The sequence below is a fragment of the Elaeis guineensis genome, chromosome 12 (assembly GCF_000442705.2).
Source record: "Elaeis guineensis isolate ETL-2024a chromosome 12, EG11, whole genome shotgun sequence".
Taxonomy (NCBI): Eukaryota; Viridiplantae; Streptophyta; class Magnoliopsida; order Arecales; family Arecaceae; genus Elaeis; species Elaeis guineensis.
In genome coordinates this window covers 14127193-14154894 of record NC_026004.2, presented here as the reverse complement: position 1 = coordinate 14154894, position 27702 = coordinate 14127193, and the positions used below count along the sequence as shown (strand labels likewise).

Here is a 27702-nt window from a genome sequence, read left to right as displayed (position 1 = left end):
TGGTCGCTTTGTTAAAGCTGCAGTGCGCGAAGTTCAGAGATAACCGGACTTTCACGACCAAGTATAAACAATATGATATTGTTGATGAAGCTTGGGTGCAGGTCATATCGTAGACGTTTAAGGATAAAAAAAGAACACAAATCTAATCTTTTCCCTCCTGATCATGAAGTATATTGCAGAGGTTTAAGAAGGAAAAAAAGGCAGCATTTCACAAATGTTTCCCATCATTCATAAAGCTGGGGGGCTTCGTTGCAACTGACATACGCAGAACGTTGTGGCTAAACATTAAGACGGCAGCTTAAACCTACCAAACCTTAGCTCTGATCCCTTGCCAATCCGAGCGAGGGGGGCTAATTACAAAAGGTGTTAGCCCTAACTGACTGAATTTACGAAGCACTCGCCCACGATTAGTGGCTTGATTGAAAGAGAAAGGTACGGCAACTGAAGTTTTAAAATTAAAATGTCTCATATTTGAACTAACGCTTCTTTTTCATCAACGAACCGGGAAGGCCACTCCTTAAGCATCCGCGGGTTAAAATTAATAAAAAGGTCCACAGAAATTTACTACAATTTGACTCGTCTGCAGCATGTCTAATCCTTGGATGTTATAACCAGCAATCCCAGAGCACCGATGAGCAAATACTGCACGAATAACAATTTAAATGCATTAATCTACGAATTTTTCCTTATACACATTTTTATTTTATGACCAACAAAAAACTAAGGTAGGTTGAAAATAAACCAGGAGTGCATATACCAGTATCAAAATGGATATTTCTATCCTCTAAATTTTAATCAGAAATACTCAATTTTTTTTAAATATATACTAAGATACAGAATGTTTGAAGGATCCGTTATTTCTTTTACCAAAAAAAAAGGATCCATTATTTCTTCCAGCAAATAAAGGAATATATATATATATATATATATATATATAAGACAACTGTATAAATAAGTAATGCATAACATACAAAAGGACAGAGAACAACTGTCGAAAGTCTTTCAGATGGGCAATAAAAAACTAATCACATAAAACTGCTAAGCATGAGAGAGACAAGAAAAGAACCTTCATTATGACATGTTGATAATTGTATCCATATCTTAGTCAGGCATGGCAGCAGGGAAACAGGGAAGAGGATTCCATATTAAAATAAAAAATGAAAAAAAGAAATGCTTCGAAAGCAGGTGCGGGGATGAGTTTCTAAGGAGATTCCAAGGCAGATATGCACCCTAAATGTAAGTTTCCAGCAACAGGTGGTCCATATTATATGTAACTAGATATATGGATATCAGAATCTGTATTATATTTGGGATGGATATGCATATCTAGCCAATTCTGGATTCAGATACATTATATCCTAGAAATGTACCAGCGAAAGGGACTATATTAAACTACAGTCAAAGGCATCTGGTTGTTAACCAGGAACATACTAAGTGGAAGAACGCTGTGCACCTGGTTGGGTTTCTATTTAGAAAAAACAAGTTCTTAGCTCAAACCTATGCTTCCATGTTAAGTACCAATAACATTGCATTTAAAACTTTCACAATAAGATGAGTGGCAGGGGCGAGGATAAACAAGGTAAATGTAAATGCAGCTTACTAGTAGAATTGATATAGGAATAAAATTGTTGGTGGGAATTGAATGTGTAAAGAGTAGTAAAAATACACGTCATTTACCTCAAGGGTTTTGGCCTTAAATAGGTTTCTAGAACCAGACAATGTTTCAAGGAAATGACTTATTTTTTGTGTCAGCTAATGTTCACACGGAACTTGTTGCAACAGAGAACTACTTTGAATATTATTCTTCCTAATGAAAAACAGAAGCATCAAAAAAAGAAGCATCGTGTAATGATCTACAAGTGCAAGGCATTCATGATGAGCATCATTATTTATTTATTTATTCTTGTGATAGTGTGTTAATATTTTCAAGATAACATACCTTGATGATTGGTTTTTCAGTCATGATAATGGTCACCCAGCCAACATATGGTAAAAACCTGTCAAGGTCACCAAATCAGGGTAATATAAGAGAGGTTGCAGGTCAAAAACATAGGTGGTCATCCTGAAAAAAGACAACTTAACTTTGAAAAAGCTGAATACACTCTTACTTACCCTACAGCTCGGCCCATGATGTGATGCTGCTGAAGCCAAAGCTGACCGTGAGCATAAAGAAGTCTGTCATCTCCAAAATTATTATCACCTGACGTTATATCAATAATTATAAGTACCTCGCCCCACATTTTAAACTGGAGCCATTAACAACAGCTATGCACCCCTTTTCTTAACAAAAAAGAAAATTACAACAGTATAGAGGGTATGACATCTATTATTCGACATCTTCCATTTTTTACATTAAAATTCCCCAAGGAAAAGATAAATATTATTTCAATATTATTGCCCAATTATCATTATTTTGTTATAGATAGACAATTATGCTAATAAAGGGTTATCACTGCACCTTTCAAAATTTTAGCATACTTGCACACAAGGATTACCATCTTGGTACCGGACCCATACCGGTACCATCCTATTATTGTATTGATACACCAAATATGCAGGCTGGTTCAGCGTAACGACACTCGATAGTTTCCCTATACCGCATACCAGTTCAATACCGATATGATACTATGCACTGGTACCGACCGATACGGCAAACTACGCTTGCCCATAATCTAAGAAATATCTTTACCGAGTATGTAGATATTCTACAGGTAATCATAACAAAACTCAACAGCACATTTTCAAGAGAGAGAAAAATCTGGAATTTTCTACCTTTTGTTAGAATATCAACCTCTCCTGTGTCCTGTCGCTCATGGACCTATATACGGAATCAAAGAATAAGATCAGATATTCAAATCACAGAGAAATAGTATCAGCTCCTATTTTAAAATTGAATCATTTATAAAAACCCTACTGTACTTTAGGTCTCCCATATTAGTAATTGTATAACCCTATCAACTAATTTCTCAAGCTAATATCAATGTAAAGTGTGCATTGGTCCAAAGCACTGGTCCTGGTCAATTTCAAGCTGGACATGGAGAAGGCCTATAATAGGCTAGGTGATAATTATGTGCGTGTAGAGAAACTTTTACTTGTTTATGACTTGCCATCAATGAGGGTCAAAAACAAATTCAAGATTAGACAAGGGAACCCTTACTAAGAAAACAATTTCACTATATGAGTGGGTGCCTTTAAATTCATGTTTATTCATTTTGCATCCCATTATTATTTCACTTAATAATGAAACTGTACCATACAAGTGGGATGGGTACCGCCAAGAAAATATGTATCTTTAACTTGCTATATTGTAAGTCCAACATATTGCCATTGCATGTCACAGTTGCAAATAGCTGGTTAAGAACAAATTGGCATTCCATCGATATAAGCTACCACATTGAAGCCTTGTTGTAGATCACTTGATAAAAAGAACCATACTGTAGTAGGGAAGATTATGGGTCAAGGTCCCATAAAGGCCAATGCAGAACCGAAAGAAAAGAAATATGAATTGTCACAAATTTAAAAAGTGAAAGAATGAATTAAGGAAAATAACTCACCTTGATTACACGATGAACAATTGGAATTTCACGTCCCTGATATAGTAAATATTAGAATTTATTAGATCAACAAGAATGGATTTACAAAAAGTAAACAAGCATCCACAAGAATTGGAGCCCTAAGTTGTCAACATACAGGATGAGGCAGACTGCCCACCACCCATATCAATAAGCCTTAAAGTGAGTTGCACATCCATTCATCCATATTAAAGCTTCCAGCATGTCTCTCGTACATTATTGAGCACATCATCCTAGAATTTTAATAAAAATTATTCCAGAACAGACACTTTCTTAATTGTCAATGTGTTGGTTATTCATTAACAAAATCAAATGCACCATGCCATGAATTATCAATAATGCAAAGATATCATCAAGTTACCTCATCAAAGTTCACTCAAACCTTCCAGCTTTCCGTTAATAAAAAAATATCTTATTACGCTGCATCCATTGACAATTACATTTATAAGCTACACTCCAAAGATTTTGTTACATCTTTGACTTCCATATCCTTTCATATGCCTGGTCCTCAGTCCTCACTCAAAGTAGTTGCACAGCTTAAGGAAGTCGTGTTGGAGAAAAAAATGACAAAAACATAGTGGAAGGTAAGGTGAAATTTGTGTCCAATAAAGAATATGTTGGTTGTTTGTCAATGACAAGATTGTCATTCTGGGTGATGGACACAACAGGAAACTTTCTAGAAAATTGATATTGGCTAAAGCTGAAGCTCTTAACAAAGAAATTGAGATTGCGAGTTATCCATGCATTTCTCGCAATTGTCTGGTTAATCTTAAAGCTAAAGTCATTTTATCGAGAGGGAATGAAGATTATGAAATACAGTACCATGCCCCCAAAGGACCAGGGCGAATGAAGAGATTAATGAAGTTGTATTATCATTTTCAATATCAAAGGATGGTTGGGGAATTGTTTGGCAGCAGTGGTGGTCTGTGTGGGTGTGTGCTGGACTTGCTGGGTTGGTTGACCTGCAGTTTAGCTTTCTTATAGTTTGTCCATTTGGGCGCATCGCTTCTTTTACATCATAGAACACATTTTACCCTAGCCAACACATACTCCGTCTTGGTAAACGGTCAGTTGTTGCTTAAATAAAAGATCTCAGAACTCCATGCTTCAGACCTAAGAATTACCTTTGGACCTAACTAGGTCTTGCATATATTCAACTCCACAAGTTACAAGGAAAAATGTAAATCATATTTTGTCCTGCTTCAACATTTAACACATTACGAAGGTGATTCTTGAGCAGATGAAATGTGTGGAGGATGGCAAGACCTTTTGGGAGGAACTTGTATGTTGTAATTTTGATTGTCTTTAACTCTTTATACAGCAGAGCTGGAACGTGAGTAACATGATGTCAAGGTATAAAAGCAATTTGTAGCTATCACTTTGTAGACTACTAATGTATGAAACCACAATGTCTACAAAAAGGTCTGGAATACTTGGACTGCCATCTCAAATGAAAACCTTGCTAATTAAAACTACAGCGATGCCTTTTCATAGGAGTCTACTGGCTTGGGGAGGAGATGATCAACTGTTAGGGGGCTCGAGCTCAACCCTTCAAATGATGGAGATATAAGGCAAAACATTCATTATTAATGAGGCAAGGCATAAGGATTAAGCTTTCTAATGAATTCTGTTTGTTAAAAAAATGAATGAAAATGTTAGAGAAGATCATATGAAAACACCCACCAATGTTGTGTTTCTGCGGTGAATCATCCTAAATTCTGGTAGATGAGGATCTCATGTTGCATATTCCATGTATATACAAAATTCAGAGTTTTCATGTACAACCATTTGTGTATGTGTGTGTGTGTACATATGCATGACGATTGATCTGGAAACAATATGGAAAAATATAATTAACACTATTTTGTTTTGGTCCAAATTCTATTCCATATATGCACAAACTTTGGAGTTTTTTTTAACCACCAATTATGTATTATATATGTATGTATGACAATTGATCTATAAACAAAAAGGAAAAGTACTCTCAAGACTAATTTTTTCTGTTTTAAATTCTATGTATGTATTGTATGTACATAAGAACAATTGATCTATAAATAACAAGGAAAAATAAAATCAAGACTAATTTGTTATGGTTCAAATGCTTTGGGGAACAACTCGAGCCTGATGGGCATGCCTCCTAGAAAAGACTCAAATAAGGTGAAAGACACATATTGCACTTAAGCCTCTATGAACTGTACATTTTTCTTCATATGTCATTTGTCATTAACCTCAAGGCATTTATTAAGTGTCCGAGTTTGCAAGTAGGCCTTCTGAAATGATGTAGAAGATTCCTATCAATTTCTAGGGTCAGTCTTTTCTGCCTCCAATTTTAATTCCACAACCACAGTGCTCTCCACATGACCTTAGAGATGGAAAAAAAAAAAAAAAAAGAAGAGGAGGGGGGGGGGGGGGGGTGAATTGAAAGCAATAAAACAAAACTACCAAACTTTTCTGAAATAAATCAACATCCGACTATATCAACATCTTCCCTTAACATTCTCAATCACGAGGCAGAACTCATATTACATAATTCACATAGCTCCAATGTAATTTGCCAATACTCAAAAGTGGCAATCCAGTATTGTGAAAAAAACAATGCATTGACTAATCCAGTGACACTTCAAACTATGACAAGGGGTTAAAAGAAGAGAAAGACAGGCAAATCTAGATGAAGGTTGTGGCAAGAGATTGAATCATTGAATTACACAAAAGTACATAAAGGAAAAGGAGTTAAAAACTCATCATTTCATGAACATTCTCAGTAAGGCGCAAGATTGACCCTTTGAGATGAATGAATGTCAACTAGGATGGAGAGACAAAATCAATAACAATTGGCTTGCTTACATTGTTTCAGTAATGATTAGCCAAGAAATTTTCGGCTCCATTATGCAATAATTAGCCAATATCACAGCAGAAACATGTGAGAGAAACAGATTTAAAATCTCAACCTGTAATCAATATGGAACAATAGATGGATAAAAAACAAAACTCATCAAATGCAGGAAAAACATAGGTAGCATCATTTAGTTAAAGTTTCAAATATAACATCTTCTGATAAACGGGCAAGGCAGTTATCTATAGAATAAAGACTAATAAATGAATAAACAAAATACACATGATCTGTCAATAATACTAGTAGTAGTCATAGTATTCTTAGTTATGATCGCAGTGGTGGTGGCATTAATGGTAGTAGTAGTTATCGTAGTAGTGGTAGTATTAGTCATCGTCATTGTAGTAGTAGTACTCATAGTCATCATGGTCGTAATAATAATAATAACAACAAAACACTTACATCAACATGAAACACAACTATCTCTCCAGCACGAATGGGATCCTTATTCATGTGCAAGAATAGAATATCACCCTGCACCAATAGCAAATAGAAAATAGTCATTCTCGTTCTCTTAATAATAAAGATGCAACAGACATATGACATATTTAAGCATACAAATACTCAACACACTGTATTCCACGGTATTAATGTTGCCAAACTTTCAATTTTTCTAATTAATAAAATATGCTTAATCTAGAATGTGGAAGTTTGGCACTTATAATAGAAAAATTTTGGCAACAGTGTTTCATTCACGGGTAAGAAACAGCATGCTCAGGCCTGGAGGTTAACAAGCTTATAACACATGAGTTACATGAACAACATTCCACATAGCAGACTGGTGCATTAATGATAATATCTATCAGTTTTAAACCAAAATTTTACCAAACTGGAGCCTCAACAGTCAACACAGAATGCTAATGCAAGATTTAGCGGAATTTTTCCCAATAAGTTTAAAAATATGTATTCAATTTTAGCCTAAAATATACAACATAAAGTATTTTCTTTTAATTTTGTGTTGCTAGTGAAGAATACAGAGGCAAATTACTCTGTGAAAAGCCGATAATAAGTTATTTTTTCACCATGGCATAGGACTTTATTTTGATTTCTTAAGTTATTTGACATGTAAAAATAAACTTTAACAATTTGCATTATTGAAGTTTCTTGTCATCTAAACCCGACTATACAAATGGAAAGATACAGGAAGGAAAACATCTATGCTAGATTACATCAAGGTGGATAATATGAAGACGCATTCAAAAAGTACTCTGGATATTGTATCCGCTGGCAAAATCTTGGAACCACCAATAAGGACAGCATTTTAATAATAAGATTGTTCAAACACCATATAGATGCATAAGATGCAAGGAAGTCAAATATGGAACCCTCAGATTAAAGTGTACCCAGACTAGTACAGAAAGAAACAAAAAGTAATTGCTATATGAATCTCAAACCTTGCATTAATAAATCATAAAGTTAGAAAGAAACATTTTTTCTAGAAAGCCCCATGAGGTCCAAAAAGAAACACATCTGCTTTTATGTTTGTAGCCATACTGGGTTGCAAAGAGGTGCTCCCATCCCAACAACTTATGAACAAGAAATCTTTTAAGAATAATTCATACCAAGGTGTATAAAGAAGCAAACAGAAATATCCAGAACGTCACCAAACTCGTCACATATCTATACCTGACTACGTTTAACAAATTTTAGCCACAACATTTTAAGTCAAACATCGCTGCTTTGCAGTTGAAAGCAATATACCAAATCGAGTTCCGGCATTTAGTTATAGGACAACTAATTCAATCTATCAGACGTTTCGAACCATCTTCTAGTTTAATATTTTTTGGGTACATATCTTCTAATTAAATATTACTCACCCTCTTGAACCCAGGCTCCATGCTTCCAGATAGAACAACCACAACAGGCGATTCACTCCCGGTAATACACATCAAGCCCTTCCATATGATCAGCGCTGAAGTCACAATCATCCCTGCCCGAAAATTATCAAAAGGATCAATTACTTACCAAACCAAGTAATTTTTTGCCCCCACATTCCCATTCAACAGTTAGAGACGACTAATTGCTTTCAAAGATCCATTATTTTTTTGAAGGAAAATTGTTTCGAAGATTCAAGAAGGGTTTTAGAAAAGGGTTTTTGGGGTCATCTAAAAAACCGGAAGCACGACTGATGAACGAGAGAAGGGGGAACAAAGCAGTTGATCAAACTATTTGCACGGAGAGCGTATAAAATATCAATTAAATCATAAAAAGAAGAAGATGAAGAAGAGATCGTGGGATTCTTGGACGAACCGAGGCTTATGATTTGCGTCAGGAGGTGCCTGATCTGGAGAGATCGGATGGACTCCACGCTGTCCCCGATCCACCCCATTCTCTCTTCCTTTCTCTGTCTCTAAGCTCTCTTTGCTCACCCCCTTCGTTCCAATACGCCTCGCCTTCGCCTTCGCCGTCGCCTCTCCCCTCGATCGCCCCTCCTTTTATGTTGTTTCGATGACGCGGATACAATGGATGCTCGACCTATTGCAGGTACACGTGCGTACGAGGAAATTCAGCCGTCGGATTAACGTCGAATTGCTAATCAGTGCGGGGGGCGATGAGTCGTGCTCTTCACGGATCATGATGCATTTTGAAAGGATTCCGAAGATAAGAAATCGGTGCGGGAATAAAAACCGGGTCCGAGAAACGCCGGACTCGGAGAATGTAAGGCTTTATTCCTCATTGGATAAAGATATCTGGGCAACTAAGGATATGCAATTAAGAACATTGTCTTTAAATATTTGGAGAAATATTCATTGAGGTGGAATAGAGATATAGAAATGGATTGGTAACTCCTGGATTTTCCCTTATTTGATTTGCTAATCTCAACTGATGAAGATTTACTTGTCAATATCTATTTATTTATTTATTTTAACTGCAATGTGGTTTCATTGAAGGCATTATTAATAATACTGTTGTAATTAGAAAAAGTCCAGCTACATAGAACTACCTTAACAACAAAACAAATGTTTGAAGCATATAAACCTTCTTCCATTAGAAAGCAGTAGAGATAGATATATATGCATTTTTTTTTTGTTAACAAGAAATTTACATAACTTGTAAGCAAATACATCCGAAGGAGTTCGCTATGCGAAATCCTGCAACTACGGTAGGTAAGTAGAAATCTATGGAACAAATACTCCATATTTAGCTAGAACTACGAAATTAAGCACTTATTCGGTGACTGAATTCTCCGTTTTGTGGGAGTAGTTAACATTAAATTAAAAGATCAATTAGAGGCTCACATAGATATCAAGCAGTAAAGAATGGAGGTCATTCATGGTGGAGGGTCACTTGCCAGTTTAGGAGATAACAATATTTGAATCACCCTCTCACCATATCTGTCGCTCCGAGAGAGTGAGTGATATAAATCGACGGGTGCGTGTACCTCTGTGTGAAGAGCAGTAGTGTAGAGAACAGTTATTTTGCAGCAAGTTTTGCACCAATGATTCTCAAGCTACATGATACATATATGCACCAAGTTCCATCATGGATGTGTGGAATTGATTTTGATGGTTCCAAGAGGGTGAGGGTTTTCCAACAGCAGCCAGGTTTCGATAATGGTTATTCCATTGTAACTGACCCCCAACAAAACTAATATTAACCATTTTAATGGTTATAATGGATGTTAAAGTATTTTTGTAATCAATATTATAGTTGCTATTACAATGGTGTTATAATGATGGAAAAAAAGAAGAAGGCATTTTGCATTATAATGGATCATGTAGATGGCACAATATAACGACTATTATTTTTCCGTGATCATATACAACAATGTAAAAGAGGGGCAGAAGCCATTATAACAGCCACAGTAATACTGCAACAGCTCTTTTTTAAACCACGATGAAAGAAAATAGAGAGGCTTACATGACAACAGAAAAGAGAGGACAGAAACCATGGCCTCTACAATTCATAGCAGCAGCTTTCCATGATCAAAATAATAAACAACAGCCTAGCGGGGCAGCTGGGTAGTAAGCCACAATTTTCCAATGATAGTCTTGTTCTACATGGTTTACTTAGCCCATCTACCACATAGAAAACCCACCCATTCCACAGAAAATCCTCACTCCGTACAACGCAGGCAGTCCCTAGGCCAATGCTGTAGGCGTATTTGCAGCTTATAGGCAGACCTTCGGCCTTTTTTTTTTTTTTTGATGGAAAGACCTTCGGCCATTTTCATTCTAATGAAAAATACAAACATATTTGGTCCTGCACAAATTAACCAAATCCTTAACGTGCATGTTCAAAGTTTTAAATTTTAGCATTATTTTTCTTTCCCCTCGTACTGAGGTATCTTACAACCGTAATTAAGCTCTCAGCATTAATAAATAAATAATCAAATAAATAAAAGCCTTCCCAAGGCTAGGGTTTACAGTTTGGATGGTGAAGAGGATATCTAGTCCATAATACTGTACCAGAGGGATAACTTAACCCCATGAAAGTGATGGTGCCCTGGCACCATTGCTTTAAGTACACGAGCAACCAGATTAATTGACAATCCCAACGCAAACAGTTCTCGCAATCTAAAAGAAACTTTGGCAAGTAAATAATTGGCACTTACATGTACATCAATGAATCCAAAGCCGGACCAAGCCCAGTCCCCCAAAAAATAAGTACATCAGATGGATCAGGAATGCACGAAATAGTAGTCTTTCAATTCAAATCTTCAACCACCTCGGAAAGCTCTTGCAAGAATACTTTCAATAATTGATTCAGTCACTTGATGAAAAGTGAAAGACTAAGCAGGACTCGAGATGGCAAAAAAAAAAATTTACTATCATATACACCCATGATAACCAAATTCCAAAAAAGTCAACAACTCCCTTCACTATGTTAGAATATTTATAAGATATACATGAATTCAGCTTCCACCAGCTGAAATTGCCTCTATAATCAATCAACAACAAAGAACAGGCATGTAAACAATTAAACCTACATTTTTAAATTCCATCAAATATCTATAACCAGCATTATTATTATTTTTTTTATCTTTCTCACATGGTTGAATTGGCCCACCACCTTCAAGGACCAATGAAGGCACGTCCTATGACCAAGCTGCCTAGAGATGAAAATTTAAGAGGGAAAAAAGGCTATTGCCATGATGTCACCTGTTTGTGACCATAAGCATGAGACGGCTCCCACCCAGAGTCTGGCTGCTTCCGTTTCGGTATCATCCCTGAACTGGAAGGCTGTGACGAAGTCCTCATTTGTTCTTCCATCAAACCATTCTGCCCTTGCCAAATGAATTGCTTAAAACTTCCACCTTCCCTGCCCCCACCCTCCACTGACACCATCCCAGAATTCAAATCCAGACCAGGTCGGAAAACCCCATACGAATTTGAACTTGCAGGTGCATTCGTTACACTCATAAGAAAAGGCGGCCTTGCGGATGGTGCACCATTCAGTCCTGGGTCCAAAAAACGTGTTACAGGAACTCCTTTAGAATCCACCATGTAAGGAATGTTCCCAGGTACATAGTATGCTGGAGGAATAGACATGGTAGGCCCTGTCCCAAGTCCAGTATACCCATAAGCAGGTGGGGGCAGGTGGGAGTAAGGCAGCACCGCTCTAGCAGCTACCCCAGACTTCATATTCAGTCCGGCCCCAAGAAAGGCATGCTGAACTTGGTTGGCACGATCCTTCCTTTCAACAGGAACTCTTGCACCCATGATTGTGATAACAGGTTCTTTTAGTTTTGATCCTCCAGATGTGCCACGGGCCTCGCAAGATGGTTTATCAAAGTTATGTGAACCACCAGCATCAACGAAAAATGGGTGATCATTCAAGTCAAAGTCTCTCATGGAATTCTGTCTTGAAGATGATGATGATGGAGAAGACAAGCTTTGATCCCCAATCTGGGGATGGATCTTCCAATTCGAGGATAAATCGGTCGGTGCATCCTCATCCCCAAGGCGGTTAAGATCCAACATCAGCCTTTCTGCTCGTCTTGAACTGACTTCAATAGAAGAATCCCCAGAAGGCAAGCCAGAGGAAGCAGGTAATTGTTTCACAGATAATGGTTCATTAGCAACATCATCCTCGCTTTCAGCCACATTCAGATCAATCCCAAGGAAGCTTGGTTTCTGTTTAGGGCTCAAATGCATCTTTTCACCATCTGGAGTTCTTCGAGGGGATGCTGGTCGAAAAGCACTTGTGGCAGCAGAGCCCTTCCATCCCAGTTCACCTCCAAAGTGGAGAGGGGTAACTGGCAATCCTGGAGACCCTTTTGGAGCAGCAACAACAGCTATGGGTGCAGACACATTGACTGGCACCCCATGGATGGGCCTCACTAAGCAATCAGATTCCCCAGCAGAAATATTTGCATTCAGATCAAAGATACATCTATTCCCACCAGACTTGCCAAGTGGTTCTTGAACAGAGAAATTCAACTTACTTGACTCTAAACCTTGCTCAGGTTTTTCAGGATCAGTGCTAATATTCTCTGTGATTCCTGAACCATCTTCCTTCAGAGAAGAGGCATTACCAGAGTGATCTTTTTCATGAGCTGGTGATTTATTTCCATTCACTTCACCAATCACTGATTGATCCTGCTTTCCTTCTTCAACATCAGGGCTATAGGCACCAGTCATCTCTCCAGAATTGACCTCAGGAGAGCTGCTAAAAGGTTCTCTATAGTCAACAACTTCCCGTTCCACTTGTATAGCCACTTGCCTTGCAACTTCTAATGCATCAATCTCATACTCAAGACCCAAATCTGACTTTTGGTTGAGCACCCCACTTGCTTTCGTCTCCTTTTCTTTGGAAGAATGACAGGGAATCACCACACCTTTGCTTAGCTTTAAATCAACCTCGCTGCCAAGATTTTTAATGCCACCATCATTTTCGACATCTTCCTCCCTCTGTTGAGAATTAACAGAACCATCTAGCTTTCCAATCATGCATGATTGACTATATAGATCTTGAAAATTCTTTGCGACATGTGCAACCTGTTTGCCCAAACAATTTGGCACCCTGCAGTCACCACCCCCAATCTCTGGCTCCGGTCCCCCAGTCTCCAATGGATGAGCTTCATTCTTATGAGAATCTAAATTGCACAATACAGTGGGTTCTGTTGCAGCAATCTCTTCAGATGCGGAAGCAGATAAACTGGAAGATGGTGGAACATTGCATATTTCTATCTGAGCAGATTCAGATAGGTTCTCTTCCACTGTATTCACCTTCATCTCTTTAACACAATCAGCATCAGAAGCATCCTTCGACACTGACACATTGGGTTGATCATCTTCTCCCCTAGCAAATTGTGAACTGCATGTGCCAGAGGAAGGCAATCCTGCAGCAGGGCAAACAGAAGACTCTTCCGTAACAGATAATGTCTCCTGACAAGAGTTTGAAATGAGCGATGATCCCGATGAATTGGCATCTCCTAAAGTAACATTTGCATCAGCAGAGGTTGAAGAGGTTGCAGTCTCAGTTTGATTTTGAACACAAGTTCTCTCACTGATAATGGAATCAGGTTTCTGTAAACTGTCTGAGCATCTGGTAACATCTGATTGGTGGGATTCAGTCCCTCCTGATTCTACTTTACAACTCCCATCATCAGCTCCTCCTTTGGATGCAGAAATACCAAAGACAGGATATACAGAGGATGTGCCGTCTTCAATAATCTGTGCATTATCTGAAGGTTTAGGTTGTTCAATATGACTGTTTTCACCTTTCTCAGAATCACTGCAACTCCCCTCAGCATTTTCTGCATGTTTCCACTTATTATACAGAATTTTTGCCCTTTCCTTGATTAGAAGGTTATCGTGACTAAGGAGCCGTTCAACAGTAATTCCAACCCCAGAAGAATTTGACTTTTCACTGTTGATTGGAAGCTTTTCAAGCAATGCTAATAGTTTAATTATCAATTCTTCCACAACACCGTCATTGGCATTGATACTGCACTTCTGAGCCTCCTGAAGCCACTGATTTAGAAAACAAAGTCCATTTAACTGAACAAAGTGATCAAGACATCCCTTGCTTCCTGTGGCCGCTAAGGTGCCTACAACAGTTGACCATTGTCTTGCTGCATCACCAGCATTATTTATAATGCAATCTTTTAGCTTTTGAAGCATAGAAATTAGCTCTTCAACTCTAGCAAGATTTGAAAGCCCATCCTTCATCTCAGTAAGAGTGAAAAAATCTTCAAGTGTCATTTTGGCTCAAGAAACAGATAAATAGCTGGAAGATTCAATCATGCAGTCTTTGCAACATGCTGATATTCCCATTGTCTAGTTGCAAAATGAGCACAAGAATTTGTGGTCAAGCTCATGTAGTTCCTTCTCTGCAACATATATCATAGCTTGATTAGTTGAATAGTCATATAAAACAAGATAATAACCCATAAGCCATTTACATTTTCAAAGAAATCAACAGAAAGTACATCAACAGTAAGGTCACAGGATGCAATGAGTAAGGGAAAAAGAATCATATGGCTCAAGAAGATCCTCCTGCCACAGCAGCAAGGGATTGGTGTGATGCACATCAATCTATAGTAAGACATGGGGGTTCTGCTTGAATCATGAGTTGCTATGGAAGCACCAAGTGGGCAGAAAGAATTTTCCATGCAATCAACCAGTGCCCAAAAGCATGTTTAGAAAAAAGGTTATGCCCCTTATTTCTTCTTATAAATACTTCAAAGTAGCATATACACAACTCATGATTACACCAGATTTATTAATTGCCCAGTCTATCTTTCTTAGAGTCCTTAAGGGACTCAAATTGCATGCCTGCAAAGCAAGTTTATTAATAATAAGATTCCTAAATATTCTAACTTACAAAATAAAAAACAAATCTATGAAATAAGCACCACCCAAACTTCAGGCTAATCAAATTGGAAACAGAACGAGATGGGACTCTTATATGGGTAACATGGAGTGGAAAATATGACTTGAACAAAGGCCACTTCGGGCCTTGATTTTTGGGCTGGAATCGGGCCTTGGTGGGATTTGTCTTAGGCTCTGTAGTTTGCACCATAGTTTCCAACCTCTTATTACCAGACTACAGGACGAGTGCCGCATCATGAAAAATGTCACCCTTAACCCCACTCCACCTGGTTCTTGTACATGATTATCAACATCACTATCCGCCACTTGTCACATCAAAATATCCATGGCATTGTTGCCTCCACTCGTAGTTTGCAAAAGCTATCCCACACCACCCACATTCACTCTCTACATCTACACCACACTCACAGCCAATGAAAACAAAATGGGTGAGGGTGGTTAAATGTGGTGGAAGCAGGACTCAGCCATGAGCGACTGAAGGCAAACAACCACAAATGGGTCATCACAAAGGACAAAAACTTAAGCCGATTAGCTGATATGTCAGGAAAACAATCGAATGACACTGAAAACGAGGAAGAGGGAAGAAAATCAAACAATCATAACTTAGTACTGAGTGAATCCACATCCAGTTGTTAAAAAGGTGCCTGAATTACAAGTATTCTGTGGGTGTAGGAATGTGTCTGTATGAAAACATTGGATGGTAAAAGTTTGCAAAACCAGCTACATCATCCTTCATCCTGACCATAGAATCTCCAGCACCCAATTTCCTTATTCTATATTCCTTAAGTCCAAGTCCCAGGGTTCACACAAGTGTTTCATTAGATAAGCATTGCTTATGCAACAGATAATAAGCTTTATCTAGATGAATATAATGACCCGAACTGGTAATATTTGTAAGGAATGGGTAAAAGTGGATATAAGGTGATTAAAATATGGAGCATAAGGCTGCATTATGGCTGCACATGTGGATATGCTCCCTAACTGCACCACATTACCCATATGCTGTCAGTATAAGCGATCAAACCACATCTGAGGTTCAAAAGGTAGTCTACTTAGCACTATGCGGCTGCAAATGCAAACAGCCTAGCATTATGTGACTAGATACACGGCCAGCTTAGCATTCTACATGCATCCTACCCTTATATGGGTCTGCACAGATGGAGTTGGTTCAAATCGATGCTTAGGCTAAATCTGGGTTGCAGCAAGCCCGATATGGGTATTAATATTTTAAATATGTTACATATGTTACAACTATGAGGTATTAAATACTTAGTAGTGTGCATTAACTTTGGGTTGTTATAGTTATTAATGTTGTTATTATTTATCCAAGAAAATGTTACTCATCATTATTGTTTTTATTATGTTCATTGGATTTTATTTGTCTTAAAAATTTAAAAATAGTAACCAATATATGAGTCCATATGTGGCATGCATACCTATCGCACTATATGGTCCCTTGACCACTGCTATATTGCAGCCACCTTTTAAGACACTGATAAGGAAGCATATTTCATTAACACTAATCATTAAACTCTTGACCCACATTTAACTGTCTTATTTGAACGACTGCGACAGTACAACTTTTAACAATTCAGGCGAAGATTTTACTTAAGCAGAGATAAGCATGATTGCCCTAAAAATATTCATGCATTTATGCAGTTATGTTGGATTCATCATGGTTAACTTAAAATATATGACAAATCATAGTTCTGTCCTTATAGTATATTAGGTCCTTCAAGACAGTTGCCAATGTGGGAATAGAAGGAAAGAAGATCAATTTCCTTGATTGTCATGAATGGCTACTTGAGAGTTTCCTGGTATGCCTAGGAGGCATTTTGAAAAGGAGCAATCAATAACATAATAAACCTCACATACCTGATAGAAGAAAGGCTTCCAGAAGTGGACCATCTTTATTTGGGTCCCACATGTGCCACAAGGTGGCAAGGTTCTCACTCATATGGTCAAAGAAGCATTTGCTTTGGAGTAATGTAGGGACACCCATTTTGTACACATCAAAAGTTCCTCCTGCCATGTGGCATGAGGGGATTGATGTAAGTTATGGAAAATGTTGCACTGAACAGGTTGATTGTATGAACAGTTGCCAAGCCTGCATAGTAGGCCTCAGGATTTTTCATGTGCACTAATAAGTCTCTCAAAAGTATTTTCCTTTGTTTTGATAAGAAAAGACATGGGAGGAGTCTTGGCAAAAGAATCAAAAGATCCGGATTGTCAGCAGTGAAAAACAAATCAACAAGAGAGCTGTACATCAAACAGGCCAAAGATAAAGAGAAAAAAGGGGTGTCAACCAGCATAGAAGGAAAGAAAGACTCCTGCTGGATGTGGGGCTTACAGAGGGCTTGTTATGTCCGTGAGAAGAAAATCGGGAAAAATAAAAATGATCAGCAACTACTGGGTCCAGAAGCAGCCAACAGCCTAAGAAAATAAATTATAGTGACCAATCACCTTAAGTAACAAGGAGCCCGAAATAGCTTTTATTTGGTAATTTTTTTTGTTATTTTTCTTTATGTAAACAATCGCCTTATAAGATTATAAATAGCTCTTTGCATTCAATCTTTTAGTAGTTAGTGGTTGCGAGAAAATGAAAGATTAAAGAATGCCTTCTTCTGTCCAAAGGTGTTATGCCAACAGAGATGTACTTCAAACCCTAGGAATGAGGCCTAGGTTTCCTGTTGATGTGAGACCACCTAAAGCCATCCATTCATTATCTTCCTTTATACTTTGGTCCATTGCTTTAGTTAGTTTCTGCATCAAAGTTTCCTTTTATGCCCTTATATTGAATCTTTAAGACCCTATCCCAGTCATCTTTTACTTCTTTCCCTTCAAAATCAACATTGCTATTTCACTTTGAAGAAAATTCCAACCTTAACACTAAAAGACAACATGACAGTAATTCACTTCAAACCACATAATACCTAGGTTTAAGTTTTCCCATTATCGATTCTACGTTAAACTATAACCTCAATACAATTATAATCAATTCTCATTCTTTGTACCAATGCTGTTTAACAAGTGGTCATGCATGCTAGCATGTGCAATTCACCATCTGCCTCCCCCATATATTAGAGGCTGTCTGCTCAGTCCACACCACATGGGAGCCCAATTGCATGAGAGAGGAAGGCCGGTGGTCAATGTTGCACAGTCACATGCACCACCAATCTTTGGACAGAAAGTCCTCACGCCTTGGGTTCATCCTGAAGCAATCCCTTTGCTTATCCACTCCCTAGATAAAATTTTCAACATGAACCCCCCCACCCCCAAAAAAAAAAAAAAAAGTTAATCAGAGCTTTAATTCTCTTTAAAAGTGGATATAACATATCAAGATAAAAGCTTTTCGAAGTTTAAAAATAACAGCCTCTCTCTCTCTCTCTCTCTCTCTCTCTCTCTCTCTCTCTCACGCACACACACACACACATGCATGCACACAATCTGTCTCTCATTCCCTCTCTCTCCCACTATCTCAGACTGTATTCTCTATACAGTAACTTTCATTTCCTCGCTTCCCCCTTCTCATCTTTAGTTAAATCAATGAATCAGTGACACTAATCAAGTTTGTTTACTATGGATAAGTCCCCCAATTTTTAATCTATGGAGAAGAAAAGCAATTTAATGTAAATGAATCAGAATCTATTTCACTTAAATTAATTCAGTTAGGGTTCTGTGCTCATGGAAATTTCATAATCTTATTAGATGTCTTCCATATTTGATTCACAATTATCTTGCATATAGATTAAGCTTCATTAATATGGTTTTCTAGAAAAACTTGACCTCAAGCATAGTTAACATTATGAATAAACCGAGATTAAAAAATTAAGTTAATAGTGATAATAGGAAGTGCTAGTTGAAAAAAAAACATGGATATTTTTTTTTGCTATTTTCTGTGTATGATTATTATTTTAATCTATTTTTTTCAAAAACATATTATTAATGACCATTATATTTATTAAATCATTATGATGCCATGGTTTGATTCCAATCGACCCAATGGTTGAGCCAGTGACCCATGACCCGGTCAGTTTTCTGGTTCGATCAACAGTCTGGGTTTCAGAAAAAATGAAGACTAGTGAAAACAGGAATATTACTTCAAAATATCACAGCTAAGGAGGTTATAGCCTAATAGAAAGTTCAACTCAAAGGTATTTTTGGTTAGGGAGAAAGGGAGGAAAAATATGAAAGAAAATAAACAAAATGAGGTGAGAAAGCTGTTATTGTTTGGTCAGCAACAGTCATAATAACAGCCTAAGAAAAGAATGGAGACAGTATTGGTAATAATGGTGCTCAATAAAAAAAGCAATAATTGTGGCAACAATAATATCAACACGAATACTAAAATGATAAAAAGTGATGGCTGGAACAATGATAGCAATGATAGATGCAGTAGCAAAACTAATGGTGGTGGGGCATGACTCCTAACATATACAAAGGTCATAATGATCAAGGCTTTAAATCCTATGACACAAGACAATCCTGTTTTTCCATGAAATAGTATGACCTGCCCCATCTAGACACTTGGAATAGAAGATGTCTCAAGACACGCTCGGAACTCTGGGATGATGGTAAGACGGTCCTATCCTAACAGATAGGATGGTACCCCATGCCGATGTCTTGCGAAACATCCTGTTAGGACTTAAATCCTTGATAATCGTAATAGTAACAACAACCATGGTAACACAGCAAGGAAAAAGGTAGCCACAATGATATTAGTGGTGATGTTAGTGGCAACGACCATTGCGACATGGCAATAACAAAGATAGCCATGATGATACTAATGGTGATGTCAATTTGGTGGTGATGATGGTATTGGTGATGACTCTAGAGGTAGATGTGCAAGCCACAATAGTGATTTTGATGGTATATAATTAAGCTAAAGTTACCTATTTTTTCAAATTGGAGTTTAGCTAGTTTTCCCCTCTTGTTGTATGCCTTTTCCCTAAAAAGGCCCCCATTTTAGACAGCATTTCTTGACATATAAGACAACAATAAAGTTATTAGTGTCTTTGTGAAGTTTCACACTGGAAAAGACTTAGTTGTGTCAATACACCTAAAAAATTAACTAAAAGTCAGAAAAGCATGCTGCTGACGTATGAGACAATTTCCAGGACATGATTGGTTGAGAACTTGAATTTTGATGATTTGATGAAAGCAAATAAAGTTCTCTTAATATTCAAAAAATATATGATTGGTTATTAAAGAAAAAAAATCATAAGATAATATCTCAAAAGCAGGATTCTAGGAGATGGAGCAAACCTTTCAAACAAACTTGAAATGAAACTTCATACAATGACTCACAAATTTTTTGTAAAAAATGGAGAAGTACAAGAGACCATTAAAACTATGCAAACAGAGTCTAACCAGCCAATTTCCTCTTTTACATCTAATTATCCATTTTTCTTCGATAAAGGGAGTAATTCATCTCTAATTTTGATGATTTAGTATCAATAATCCAAACTCATGACTCATGAGCAATTTAATAACACCCTTTCCACTTTTCTTTGGAAAGGAGCTACTATCTTTAGTTTATTATTTGATAAAGAGAAATCTAAACATGTGGATCAACATTTTAAGTGAAAGAATGGATGGGGCAAGTTCAAAATTTTTTTTTGGTTGTGTTTTGGGGTGGGGGGGGGGTGTTCAAAGTGCCCAATTCATTGATCAATCACACCTTATACAAAATTTCCAATTATGAGCAAAGAATAATAGCTCCCATCACATCTCGACATTATAACTTGGATTCCAGATAACATGTCGGGTTAACATGTAAGTTGCAGACATGCTATAACTTGATAAAGTTCTACAAGAAAGTAAAAAGAAAATTCCCATATACTTAGCTAATAGATGTACTAAAAGATCAGCATTGATGTCAACTTGAGTACTAGATCCTGGTTATAGTTTTTTGGAACCTTGCTAGGAAACAAATAGGCACCCTTATCTACAAGACAACAACTACCGTTTATACTACCTACTGTGAAGTTACCAATTTTTTGCATAGATATGGGAGAGCAAGATTCAGTCATGTAACAAGAATCCAACTTGGCCAAAAAAAAGGATAAACAAGGATATACAGCTAAAAATTTGATATGTATCTATGTATAATGTTTTTAAAAAGATATTTATAGTAGAAAATATTAGAAGATATTATTTGTAAAGGCACATAAATATAGGTTCCTCATTCAAACTCCACAATTAACGAAAGAATATGAGAAACATGAACTTCCTCGTACAAGCTCTAAAAGTAATGAAGCTTATTTTCAAGGTTATTACAGTGCAATATCTGACTTGAGAACATGTATGCAACTTGAATTCTCTAAGGTGATGCAAGCGCCCAGGTAGCATTGATACTGTTGAGAAAGTTGCTAGCGATATAGTAGCTGTTAGCTTATCTTTGAGGTATGTCCCTTTTTAAAAAAAAATCTACCTTTCAGAAGAAAAGCAGGTTGCATGACAAGCAGGGTAAGCCATTTTTTTATTCCAAAAACTCATTTTGCAGGTTTATGAACCAGCAGTTCAAAGAACAAGGTGTACAAAAACCAGCAAGAGTTTTTCAAAAAAAAAAAAAAGAGAAAGAAAGACAGAGCTTTCTTTAAGCCCCTTTAAATCTATTTCCATAAAATATACCAACAAAATGGCCTGATAGAGTTTCTTGGTAAACATGTTAGGAAGATGGCAAAAGATAGGCAGCAAAGTAAATAATGCATGTAAGGGACAGCAGATCAGCTAGCCAAAAACTGACATGCAAAAATAGTGAGTTACCATGAGCAGCTAAAATTGGAATATCAACAATATCCACTTCCAGATTAAATGAATGGCAACATCTTTAAGAAACAAAAAATAAAAATAAAAAAGATAGTTTTATATTTCAATCTGTAATATATTTTAAACAGCTCAAATTTAATGAATCTATGTGTGCGTGCATGTGTACATGTTGCAGAGTTTAGAATATCAAAAGATATGAGAAAAAAGGTGATATTGAGGCAAGAGCAAAATATGGTAGATGTAAAAGCACAACTATATAACATTTCTTTTTCTTCTTAAATTTACTTCATCCTAAACCTTTAAGTGAACTCAAGTTTGGATTAAATATTTGCTTTCCAATATTATCAAAAAAAAAAATGATGTAAGGACAATAGAGCAAAAACCTGATAGTTAGTATGGTTTTTCTTCTGCAAATTGTGTGGAATTCATACTAATGCCATTCTCCTGTCATTAAATAACAACAGTTGTGCAGCACCAGATCACCCCCAGGTGTGACTGAAAGAATAAAAAGTATGACCCTGGATATTAAATTAAAGCATCAGATTAAATGTGTACAAACATGCTTACTTAAATATGAACAATTAATGGACACTATGTCTTTCAACAGAAGCAGGACCTTGGTAATACCAAGAAGGTAATCCAAGCACAACAAAAAGAATTATGCACTTTCCTTAACCCTTATTCCCTTTCTCAAACAAAAAGATTATCATTAGCACATGCAGAAAAGCTCTCTGGAAGATATGTGGTGCTAAATCTGCATGTGTGCAGATAAAAACCACCTACGCATTCTCTCTCTCCCATCCCTTTTTTTGGGCAAGTGGTAAAGAAATTTAAATGCCAACAGGGTATCATGTGCCTTATCTGGAGCATAGGTTGGTCTTGTTTACATAGGCATATAGATGTAGTAGCCCTCCATGAGAGATGTACAAGCCAAGTAGTTACAAAGACAACACGACCCTAAACATATGTCAAAATACTGTAGCATAAAAATGTGTTACATTGAGATCAATGACAAAATCTAACGATACTTGGTCACAAACCAAATTCTCACTCAAAATAGTGGTGCAATTATGACCTAACCTCAGAATCAGATGCTAGTGAACAGATAAAAACAATGAAAATAAGCCAATTTTGCCACCGCATACACCACAAAGCAGTACTTTGTAGTCAGTGTATTGCAAACTCCATCCAATATTTAGAATGCTGAAGATAATTTTACTCCAACATATGGGGTGAGCATATATGACTTGCAAGTACACGTGACTTCCCTAATTGTAGTATTTGTTCCCAAGCAGAACTACATTCATGAGGGCAAAAATACAGCACAGACCAAGTTATCATTATATAACATCAACTTCCAATATGAGAACTACTACTTTAGATATACATGCTGCCACCCTACTTACAATCTAACCATGTCCTTCCATCCTAAAAAGAAGTGTTTTGTGCCCATCCTGCACCTCTAAATGTCATCCATGCAAAGTCACAAGTGGCTTGCTCTAGCTAGAAGTCTTATTTGAACAAGGCTGGGATAAGGCATTCCATCATAATTAACTATCAATACATGTGATGCTAAACTATGTCATCAATAACCCCGCTTTTCAATTATATAAGCATGCAAAGGATGAGAATATTTCATTATATGCATACCCACCATTCTCAATAACCAATGCAACTTCACATAAACTATAGCTTCACAAGAAATGGAAGAATGCCTCTCCAACAAAGGAACAAGAAAAACTGAACAAAACAACCACCTAGCTTTTTACCCCCACAACTTGCTCAAGAAGAACAATGTCTTTGACTTAGCATGTTCATAAAACATATATTACAGTACAGTCTTTAAGAATAACTGCTTATAATTGCTCCCATCTAACTTGAAGTTTTTCCATACTACAGAATGCTTGCCAAACATGGTAAATAACATTCCATAGAATTATAGCGTCATAAACACTACAGGCAATTCTTTAGCAGTCCTTTGTTGCCTTTTTAGCTGTCTGCTACTCATTGTGGTCTTCGGTGGTCATATGTCACTAACCTGCCTATCTTGTAGCCATGAATTTAAATGTATCCATTTCACATAAGCATCCTTTTCTTATACTTTATAGAAAAGTAAAAATAGTTTCTCATTTCAGTGTTCATTGTCCTTTATTGGCATAAGATAACATGAACATCATTAGCACTAGATAACAGAAACCTCACCAGGGCCTCTAAATTCAGGTGTAATATTAGATTGCAGATTGTGTTTAGATTCAGTGTTGCTATTGTTTCTTCACTGGAAGCATCAATTTATCAATATTCCATCTTCTACAATAAAATCCAGACCCCAATAATATATTGGCAATTGAAAGTAACCAAATATAAAATATAGCAAAACATGAGGATATCTTTTACCTATTGGAATCATTGTTCAACTCACTTTTCCACTCACTCAGACTATATCCACAGTCACCACAAGCTTCAATATAATCAAGTGTCAGACTATAATTCAGTCTTCTTAAATAGGAAAACAGCAAGTTTACCTTTTCAGGATATGTCCTTTAATTTTCAGTATTCTTGAGGGAAAAAAAAAAACAAAAAACCTAAAGACAGAACAAGAAATTCTAAGCTTTACCTCAATGCAATCATCATTGTTAACAAAGACCACGAAGTTCAACTTCAGTTCTGACCAGCATATTATCTGCTAAAATTAGTTACAAAATGATCAAACTAGCTAACAAACTTTTAGTTTTATCTTTATAGTCCAAAAAAAGGGCCAGCTCTTTTAGCCTCATATTTTAGTTATGTTCCTACAAAAAAGAAGACGGGAGGTGTGGAGGTGAAAGAGGCTAGACAAATAACCCAAGAAAGGGACTGCCCATGCTCTGCACATGATTTCCAATACGGCGTGAACCATGAGATATGTGACAGCTGAGGTTAAGTAACTCGTTGAAATTATTTGCACCAATAATAAAGAGCCAAGTTATGCACCTAGAGTCCTCAGGTTTAATCTTTATTACAAGAGAATTGTGAGGTGTGAAAATGAAAAAGCAGCACCATCGGCATTGAAATTTATACAAATTGAGTTTAGTAACAGGAAATAAGCAAGCCTAAACAATAATGAGCATCAGCATTATGAAAACTATATCCAAAAACACTTGAGCATACATTTTGATGCAGTATACTATGATTAATAAAAAAAAAAAAACAGAAGTCAGTGAAGAGAGAGAGAGAGAGAGAGAGAGAGAGAGAGAGAGAGAGAGAGAGAGAGAGAGAGAGGTTAAGAGACCTAACATGTACATGACATAATGATCATAGTGCAACCCAAACTGAACAATTAATAGTCAGCTCAACCTACTCAATCAAAGGCACTATCAATGACCAAGCAATGATAAGTTGCACCTAGCAAAATAAGGGATCATACCGTCTTTGCTACTAGCCAAAAAACTTAGATATTTCAATAGCAACCATTGATCAATAAGCATACCAAGATACAATGCCACCAAATGATCAAGATCAACTTAGGCACATTGCCATTACAAAGACATCAATAACCAAATATACAGCAAAATTCTAATCATTCTTAAAGACTACATTCACTATTGACACATTAAATCATTTGACATCCCCAAAATTAGAAATTTCACAAATCAGCATTCCGACAAATTAGCAATGACTGAATATCGAACATTGCCCAGACAATATGCATCACGACAGATATTCTGGAACCAGAACTGGGATTTCAAGACATGTGTCAGGGTAGGTTCCTTGGCCTCATCTTCGGGAGATGATTGACAATAAATGGAACAATTAAGGGAAGATAAAATACCCAGAGATATTAAAATTCAATCTGCTCCTAGATTTATAAAATCTAGTTCAAGATAAACCATCCAACAGAATTAAATGCAATGAAACCAAATAGGCATCAAACAGCATCATTAAAACTCTTGAAAGATGTCAAAATTCAATCTGCTCCTAGATTCAAACATATAGTGCAAATATTTGACGATAAATCTAACTACCACAAAATCAAAACCAATCTTGGATCAGACCAAGATCACACCTCTCAGCAACAGTGGAAAAGCTTCAAAAATTCTAAATAAAGAAATTCAACCTGGGTCTACATTCAAAAATCAATCACTCCAACATCAAGATAAAACCATCGACCACAGAATCAAAGCAAACGAGACCAAAGCAGACATCAAACAACGTCTCTAGAGACCACAAAAAACTGCAGAAGAAATCCGAATCATAGTCCCCCACTTCATCCGATCACAAGAAAAAGCCATTCAAAGGCAAACAGCACATAGCAAAACAAGTTGTTTTTAACAAAAACCTCCGCCTAAGACGAGAAGCCATGAAAACACGAAGAAATCGAGCTAAAAAATCGAAAAAAAGGAGCAAAAATAGACGCATCGGAGGGAGAAAGATCGAAATCCAACCCTTCGTGCTCCTCCTACCACCAATGGCACAAACCGAAACCTTTAGATTAAACAAAAATCACAAAAACTCCGACATTTCCGAGAAGCGAAAGCAAGAAAAGCAGGCGAACCAAATCCGGAGATCAAACACACAAAAAGAACAAGAAATCCACAAGTAATTCGACAAGGAGGAATGGAGGGGGCGTTACCAACGACGCTTATCGCCGCCGCGCCGCCGAAACCCTAAGCGCCTCTGCCGGAGGAGCTTCGCCTTTGACCACCGCCCTGTCTCTCTCTCTCACTCCCCCTCCCTCCCCTCTCTCTTTATCCCTCGCGCCTTCTTCGCCCGTCCCTCTCCTTCTCCTCCACCTCGAAACCCTCGCTTTCTAAACGCCCGCTCAGGCTCTGAGGGCGATTTCTCCCGCTCGCCTCGCTTCTCCTCTCCCCTGCACCATTTCTTCCCTTCATTCCGCCTTCTTAGTTTTAATAACTTTATTCCAACTGCGGGGCCCACGCGGAAGCACGTGCAGCACGGCCTAACGTCGCGTGACAATCTCGCGGCACGGAGTCCAATGACCGGACCGTCCGGTCTCTGACTGGCTGCAGCCGGTCAGGGAGCTCTGACGCAGGCGAACTGACTGCGGCCAGCGCTTTTAGAGAAAAGGCCCACCCTCCTGACACCTGTCAATCCGCCACACGAAAATGTCACGCCAACAAACAATAAAACGAAACGTGGGAACTACGCCTCTTTCATGCAAGAATCGCTGTCCGCTGTTCCAAGAGAACAGCGGACTCCAAAAACGGACAGCTTTGTTCCGACCCCTCCAACACCCCCCCCCCACGCCCCCAAGTTTTTTAATTTTCTTTTCTTCCGATGATTGCAAGCTACTTGGGAGCCCAACTCTGTTACCAAAGCTCCATCTCCAGTGAGCTTGCTTTCTTTATTTCCCAACACAAAACTCCAAATATTGCCCTAGCATCCTCATTTCTTGTTCCATATTAATTTCGTATAAAAGATCTATTTAATTATTACTTGATAAAAAATATTAAATTTGTTTTTTCCTTTTATACATTTTAGAGATCTCTGATAATTATAGATCCTAAATTTGAAACATTTAGTGAAAATTGCATATATAGACTCTGAATATATAAAATATATTTTGAAAAAAATCCTCCATATTTATCAGTTGGGAAAGAAAGTAAGCATGGTTCGGCTAGTAGGTTGAATGTTTACTCACGATCCATCGTGACCTGGAGATTTTTTCGCGTTTTGGGCTCCACAGCAACTG

General features: G+C 37.4%; 2 protein-coding genes across 3 annotated transcripts; both read right to left on the bottom strand.

Annotated features, from left to right (window-relative positions):
• Positions 1-206: 206 nt before the first annotated feature.
• LOC105055078 (uncharacterized) lies at positions 207-8893 on the bottom strand. The gene is made up of 8 exons (XM_010936788.4): positions 8713-8893; positions 8280-8392; positions 6865-6936; positions 3555-3590; positions 2773-2818; positions 2113-2200; positions 1940-1997; positions 207-642 (listed from the first exon to the last, which is right to left on the bottom strand). Exons 1-8 carry the CDS (start codon positions 8789-8791, stop codon positions 592-594), a joined length of 543 nt encoding a protein of 180 aa, XP_010935090.1. The 5' UTR covers positions 8792-8893; the 3' UTR covers positions 207-591.
• A 2364-nt stretch (positions 8894-11257) lies between these two features.
• Positions 11258-26870, bottom strand: LOC105055079 (uncharacterized). 2 transcript variants are annotated; one of them, XM_010936790.2, is made up of 3 exons: positions 26623-26870; positions 22397-22531; positions 11258-14740 (listed from the first exon to the last, which is right to left on the bottom strand). In XM_010936790.2, the coding sequence occupies exon 3, from the start codon at positions 14610-14612 to the stop codon at positions 11547-11549; it is 3066 nt and encodes a 1021-aa protein (XP_010935092.1). In that variant the 5' UTR covers positions 14613-14740; positions 22397-22531; positions 26623-26870; the 3' UTR covers positions 11258-11546. The 2 variants fall into 2 exon arrangements, with proteins under 2 accessions (XP_010935092.1, XP_073102575.1); XM_073246474.1 differs by lacking the exon at positions 22397-22531.
• Between the last annotated feature and the right edge of the window lie 832 nt (positions 26871-27702).